The 8,073-nt window shown below is 38.2% G+C and overlaps 1 protein-coding gene across 1 annotated transcript in view; it reads right to left on the bottom strand.

The window, feature by feature from the left end:
- Positions 1 to 342: 342 nt before the first annotated feature.
- The window catches only part of LOC146035538 (gamma-aminobutyric acid receptor subunit beta-4-like), a 335,033-nt gene continuing 327,302 nt past the window's right edge, over positions 343 to 8,073 (bottom strand). The window contains exon 9 of the mRNA XM_083159044.1: positions 343 to 6,278. Coding sequence (XP_083015170.1) covers positions 5,910 to 6,278 — 369 coding nt within the window. The 3' untranslated portion in view covers positions 343 to 5,909. The remainder of the gene's footprint in view (positions 6,279 to 8,073) is intronic.

Raw genomic sequence — 8,073 nt, 5'->3', positions numbered from 1 at the left:
GAATACACATCTTAGTAAATTTCCCCCACTGGGTTTTGGAATGGGATATTGAGGTAATGTGTTTTTTTTTTAAATAGAAATAGGCAATTAACCTAGTATGGGTAATGATCTTGCCATTTAGTGGCTGTTAGTATTATTTATGTAATGGTGTTTATTTTTATTAAATGCAAGAGCTATTTAATGTGAAGTAAATGGTGGCTATTGATATATTTTATATTTTACACTAATAATGCAATGTCAAGTCTCTATATTAAACATAGGCACAAATAATTGTATGTTCTGCATGGTTTAACTTAAGGAAACCTATTTATTTCACTTGGTTATTTACTTGAGGTTGACCTGTTGTTGTTTTTTTTTTTCCAGGAAACCTGATTATTTAATGTGAATGGCATGGATGTCAAGGATGGTTAGGGGCAGGGAAGCTTAGAATGTCCACTCATTACTCAGATTTCTTGAAGGAAAATAAAATATACAGTATATCTTTTTTAAATAGGACCACAGGGCTGTAACTAGGGGTTTATGACCAGTGCCATTGCACAATGTGCAGGGCTTTGGGGGTAGCATTGTTTCTGCCCCATTACTATTTCCTGGAAGGGTGCCGAAAGACAGGATAAGTTTGTCCTATTGATGCTCTGGGCATGCACCCTCCAGTCTGCACAGTAGCTCCAGGCAATACTGCACTTTGCTCCCACCTTCCTGTACTCACGCATCTGTTACAAGGTCATGCACTTAGAGTTAGGTATGACACAGGGCATACTGTCACCCTATTATATGCATAAATAGCTTAAATGACCAACTTACCCAGTTATGTCACATATCCACTCTTTTTGACATTATCAATGAGCTGCAGGTGTGAGGTTTAAATTTGACATTTTCTGGGAGAGTGATAGGCATATGTGACAAGAACATAATGAACAAAGAACCAGATGAACTAAGGCATTACATGTTTTTGAGACACATCTTGTTATGATGCGTATGGCATACAGTTCTCCAGAATATCTCAGTTCTCCAGAATATCTAAATCCTATACTTAATAAGTCTCTCTAACTGGGCAGTCTGTGTGCATGTAGCAATATAGAATATGTTCATGTTTTCTATCTTGAAAAAAACTTGCAACAATCTACAGACTCAGAGGGGAATGTAAATAGAGTCAATGTTTGCAACAGTGCTAATTTCTCTGTGATTTTGTGGTATTAAAAATGTCAATAGCTGGTTTTATTTAAATATCGTGGCAAAATCACAGATAAATGTGCAATTTACCAACTTCCTCCCTCCGTTTTGGTTGTTTGCATGGTACTGTTTAGAAACTGGGACGAGAGTATTTGCAGAGAGAATCTGGGTAGCATGATTGGATGATGACAGTCCTGCTAATAAGAATATTACTTTTCCCTATTTTACATCACCCCATGCATTGGAGTTCAGAGTCCTTTGCAGCACTGGAGATAAAGTGAAGGCAGAAAGAATTAAATAAACATAAGTGAATATTGTGTGATTTGGTAAGTGCATTGATTTACTAATTTGGGACTAACTTGTATGCACTAGCCTTTTGATATTGGTTACACAATTATGTAAAACGTGGTTTTCCGTATACTGTTATTTTTAAAATACATTTTGTTGCTTAAAAAAAGTTATGTGTGTGTTGTGCTAGAATGACTGGCAAACTTATTTAGAATCATAGAAATTGATGTCAGGAAAGAACCATTCGGCCCATGTACACACACACACACACACACACACACACACACACACACACACACACACACACACACATATACACTAGGCTAGGGTCTTTTTTGCCTTTAGCCAATAACTAGCATATTTTTGGACTGTGGGAGGAAACTGTAGTACATGGAAACCATGCAAGCACAGGGAAAATATACAAACTATGGCCATGGTGGGAATCAAACCCATGACCTAGACTGAAATTCATAGTTAATATTTGATAAATAATCTAATAAATTGTTAACACTGGAGGACAGACTGAGCAAGCACGGGCTGCACAGACTTTATTCGCTGTGCGATTGGATGCCCGCGGGAGTGCGTCGCATCGCATAGCACCCTCGCACTGTGTATGGGCACCTTTACTGTTCAACTCTAAATAACTGAATGGGAAAACATACTGTGTTTGACACACCTAGAGTTAAGAAGAATCTAGAAGAATTATATGGGAATATATAATGTATTTAAATCGCTGGGCTTTCTTTTAAATTAGTTCTTGGTGGAGTGTATTACATTGTTAAAAGGTAACAATATAACAATATAATGGTTATACAAGTTGAGTATCCCTTATCCAAAATGCTCGGGACAAGAAGAATTTTGTACAGTATAATGGATTATTCCATATTTCAGAATATTTTTATATTTCAATGATTTATCTTGAAGTATCTTGCATTTATGTTGTACAAACACATCAAACACATGACATACACACAAATATATATATATATATATATATATATATCACAAACGGTCCGGCACTAGCAAGTAGAAACAGGCAGCTGCTCACGGTGCTCACTTATCCCAAATGCATGGGAAACCTAGACGCAGTCAGTTAGCGGCACTCAGGAGACTGTAACAGCATGGATAAATGATGATGAGTCCAGTACATCATTTATCCATGCTGTTACAGTCTCCTGAGTGCCGCTAACTGACTGCGTCTATATATATATATATATATATATATATATATCTATCATTTGCGCATAAAACAAGGTTTCAAAACATGAAACAAAGTTTGGGTACAATCACAGATACTGACTTCGAAAGCCAAGCAATCATTTTCTTGCACATATTTTGTGCCAGTTACATACCAGGTCCCCAGTAGTGCTGTAACAAATGTCCCCAGTAGTGCTTTTAGCAAAAATAATTATAATTCACTTTCGGGATTGTATGGTTTTCTGAATAATTTCGATAATTGATATTTGGATAAGCGATACTCAACCTCTATTTAAAGATGAGAATGTTACATAGAAAAAAACCCTATGATCTTTCTATGTATTTGCCAGTAAACCGATAAACGTTTTTTATTATGAAAATATGATGGTACTTATGTATTATCTGGACTCCCATGTTAAATGCACCCCATTTTTTCATACCCCTACTATCCAACTATGCATGGAGTTGATTTTATATAGTGGGGCGAGCGCAACGAGCCACCGTGCCCGAAGCGTGGTGAGCGCAGCGAGCCCCGCGAGGGGACGCGGTCTCATAAGAAAAACGGGAGTCCAGATATTACATAAGTACCAATATGATTATTCACTGTAATAAGTGTAAGTGTATCTGCTAAAAATGCTTGAGAACTGGGACAGATCATATTTTCATATATTTTGTTGTTGCAGAAAATATATATTTCAAATATATATTTCAGGTCAAGTGTAGAAATGTATCTTTTGCACATAATCACACTCACTTAATTGTGTAGTGCCATTAGGTATGTACTCATACGAAAAGAAGGGAATTCTGATGAAAAAAAACAGAATTGCTAGGCATAGAATATATGTTTGAAGTAGATTGTGCAGGTTTTACTGCACAGAATGTAAGAGTAAGGACATAACAGTTTTTTTGCATTGTAAATATATTAACAGAGATGTTTTATGATAAAACACATTAAGGTCCTTTTTTTTGCTATTTCTTGCTTTAAAGAAATGATATGTACATAAAAACAAACAAACAATTCAAGGCAGAATCTTTGCACCTGTAAAAAAGGGCCTTATTCTAGTTCACTGTTTCTGTGCAGGGTAAATACTGGCTGCTTTATTTTTACACTGAAATATAGATCTCACTTTGAAGTATAAACCCCACCCAAATCTAATTCTCTCTGCACAAGTTACATCTGCATTGCACATGATTTTGTCCATCTAAGAAGGATTTTGTCAAAAAGAGTGAACTAGAATAACGTCCAAAGTAAGTTTAAAAATGGCATATCACAATGGGAAATGTTGCTTTTGATAAATATGTTTTGCCCCACACCTTTTAACATTGATGCAAAGATACCTATATTTTTTGATTTCTCTCAAGAACATATATTTAATGTCCTTGCACCTCTGAAAATAATTTAATATGAAATATTCTAGAATAATGTATCACTAACATTCAAGTTTTTTTTAGGCATGGCTCCTTATTGTAGTTTTTGAGACAGTGCCACGTGGAGGGATAGCCTCACAGTTTTTTTTAATAATATTTATAAAACTCTAGTCCTCAGTAGGTTTGGCACTGCTCATGTCCCTGAGCCAATGGGGGGCATTTATTCAAACTGTGGGTTAAGTAAAAATGGATCAGTAAAAATGGATCAGACAGAATTCTGTATGCACATTGAGCCTCTTCATGCATGACATTTAAATATGTCATTGCTGCTATACATGTCAAATGTTAACCTGGACAGGTGTTGGCTATTGGTAGTGTTAAGTCTGTCCTTTTTTTTGGCATCAACATATTACAAAATGTTTCAGTTTTTGCTGAATGCTTTAAGTCATATCTTCAGGAGCTCATTTTTAGCAATAAGACAAAAGGTGCAATGATCATAAAAAAATGTTTTATATTGCACATCTAACGTAATAAATCTGGTAATTACTCCATGCATTTATTTATTTTTCAGCAAATTACTGGCCCAAATTTAATAAATGTCCCCCAGTATATTTATGACTTGGCACTTCATCAGTGTGTGAATGCATGTATGTACTTTCAATCACATTGAACCACTATGATTTTAATTCTACTCATATTAGGGGTCATTTAGCACAGAAGCCACAATGACTATACAGTAGCTGCTCTTTTGTAACAGGCATAATTAGTGTGCATCTTGGACATATGTTTGTCTGTGCATAATACTGTAGAAATGTTGCACTTTCTATTCAGAGTGGGCTGTACACTACATTTGTGTTTTTGGCAAATAGAACAGAAACATTAAAAACCATAGTTAGGTAACAATTAACCAGAAAGTGTTGTTTATTTTTTAGCTTATAAAAGTATTGGCACTTAGTATATTATATATACCATCTCCCTGGTATTGTACTAATCTTGACTTAATTTAGGAAAAATACACATATTTTCTTTATATTTATGGTTTGGGATCTATGGCATCTGAATAAAGCATCGCAATTTGCACAATTTAGTTTGATGTTTTCTAATTAATTTAACAACACGCAAAATTCTGATAATCACTGTAGATAATAAATTAAAATGTGCAATTTTTAGTTTTGTAAACATTGTTTCTTTGCAGTCTAGCAGTCCAGAACCTTTCACTTTTTTGTTTTACTTGTTATTTTTGTTTAGCTATGCCATTTCATTTTTTTGTTTGAAAAATGTGTTTGGCTTTTCTCCTCCAAAATCATTCCTACATATATATATTTTAATCAAAGATGCTCTGTCAGAGCAGTTAGGTGCAGATCAAATTAGCAATTAGAGATATTTTGCTTACAGAGTTGTCTGCATGCATGTATAAACTTGTCTGTGCCATTTCAGCCTTACAATATATAGCAAAATCAAGTTAAAACTGCATAAAGAGAGAAAACAATTACTGTCATTCTTCTTGCGTCATATTAACCTTGTACTACCAATACATATTCCATATTGGAAATGTCTCACATAAAAACTGTTTGTTATTACCTTAACTTAACTAAGTCTCATGAGAAGGTACAGTATCTTCATTATAACATCCAAAACGACCCACATTACCCAGCCATAATCTATTTCCAGGCAAAAGAGAAAAAAAACACATAAGAAACTTGGTGAAAAAAAATGTGTGACAAAGTGCAATTCTCCTTCCCCCTCTTTATAGGCTTGAATGACTGCTTCTTCTCTGGCCCAAACATCAAACTATGAAGCAAGAGGGGGTGAGAGACTTAGGTGAAGCTTGTGTCCTGTGGAAGGAAGGGTGTGCACAGCTTAGGGTGAAGGTCAATGGATATGTTTCAGTTGACATAGTACATCCAGTAAACCAAGTTAAAAAATCCAAAAGTGATGGGAAAAATGAGCCTGGACCATTTGTCGATGGTACTGACATCTGTCAGGTCTGGAATCTTAAGCTTTAACTTTGAAGAGCGTCGCCGAAGGCGGCAGTTGGCACGTCCACGTGTGGCTGTTAGAGGAACATGGCGCTCCAAGGGAGTGTGGCCAAAACTGTCCCCTCTAGATGTCAGCTGTTTGCGGAACTGGATCCCTGAGGTGTCGTATGACAGGACGGAGTTCCGGGAATCACCAATGTTACTTCCCATCTCAGCTGACATTAACTCGCTGCTCATGTCAAGGGTGCTGAGAAGAATGTTCCCATAAGGATCAACCTAGGATAGAGAAATGGACATTGTTGTAAATGTAAAAATACAAGCATACTACATCCACTTTCATCTGTCTGTATCATGCTATGATTTCCATTTATTTGTCCCATATTTATTTCCCTTTCACCTATATCTTAGCAGGGAGGGAATGTAAATCTCTTTTTAGTTGTTCAATTTATTGGAAATATAATTTTTTAATCATTCATCGTTCAGATTTGAGAATGCACATGTGTTCAGGGCTTATCTGCCATCATATTTTGTTTCTGTGATAACTAACTCCTCAGCTAGATATTAACCCCTTCAGTGGTGTTTTTTTTAAAGGTAGTGCTCCCCACTGGTTGAGTTTTTTAGGGGGAGTGCTACCAAAAATACCCCTAACACGCTGTGTATAGAGTCCGAGCAGCGCCGCAGAACACCATGTCAGCCGCTGCCCAGCCCTGCATGCGGCAACTTGGCGTGTCATTATACACTGCTGCAGGCTGTTATAAAACAGCCGGGGAGGTGGGGTGAGGAGAAGGTGCAGCGGAGGAGAGGGAGCCGGGCAGCGCTGCAGCCAGCTGAGATTAACGATCAACTCAGCAGCGCTGCCCGGTGCTAAACAGTGGCAATCCCGAGAATTTTCCGTGCTTGCCGGTCTGGGCACTGAAGCACAGCCCAGAAAATTCTCGGGATTACCATTGAAGGGGTTAAAGTAAATAAATTATGCACTGGTGAGGGGGAATCTTACTGCCCAAAATATTAAATTATAATTATATTATTATATTGCACTTATCCATATAAGCGTAACAACGGCTGGTGGGACTTATGAGATTTTGCCGCCTGCAGCAAGAAGTATCTGCATTCACTGGTGGGTCCCATATTACAGCCCAGCAGCAGTGATTTAAAGATATAAACTTATAACCCATAGGCAGGTTCGGACTGACCCGGACGGGAACTGGGGAATTCACCAATAGGCTGTAAATAATGGAGCACATTTTCAATAATGAATCCAATTTTTTTGAGAAAAAAAGAATTTTATAATCTACTAGGTGATTCATCGCACCCTACGGGTGCTCTTCACACCATTATAAGGGTCTCCACCCCCTCCTTACCCATTGAATGCCTTTATTGCGTGGGTGAGGGTTGGGTGCAAGGGTGCCATAGGTGGAGGAATGTGCTTGGGGTGGTGTGGGTGCTTGAATTTGGGTATAGAGAATGTGGGGTATTTATTATGTACTGTAGTTGTTGGAAGGACAGTATGTTGTGGCTACTATTTTCAAAGCATGTGAAAGTAATACCCCTTTTACACCGCAGAAAAAACCCAGGTTAGACCCTGGTCAGCAGCAGTGTAAATGGGTCACCCCGTGTCCCTTTACACAAGACCTCTACTCAGGTCCATTCACCTCCCGGACAATGGTGGTGCACGGGAGCTGGGGGCAGGCCAGCAGCTTACCTAGGTGCTGGGCTGCTCCCAGCATGACGATCGTCGGTCCCAATGGGGATGACCGCAGTCCCAGCGCTTGGAGATGATGTCATACCAATGGCGGGATATCGTCCTGGTGTACAAAGCTCTGGGCACTACAGAAGCCACTGGTAGGGATGGCCATTGGCCATCGATGATTACAAATCATCAATGGTTTATGGCCTATGTCAAATAGTTAGTCAAATAGACCCAGATGGTTTCCCATCATCGATGTCAAGCTTAAACAAATAGTTTTGTTTTTGCTTTTTTCCCCCCAAGGTGTCGGGACATGGAGCATAACTCCACCTCCAGCACCCACAAAGCCCTGCCCCCACATTTGTATTGGCCCACAGACCAATC

Source organism: Crinia signifera, chromosome 9 (assembly GCF_055691185.1).
Source record: "Crinia signifera chromosome 9, ASM5569118v1, whole genome shotgun sequence".
NCBI lineage: Eukaryota > Metazoa > Chordata > Amphibia > Anura > Myobatrachidae > Crinia > Crinia signifera.
The sequence above is the reverse complement of the archived record's forward strand: the minus strand, read 5'-3'. Positions and strand labels throughout refer to the sequence as shown.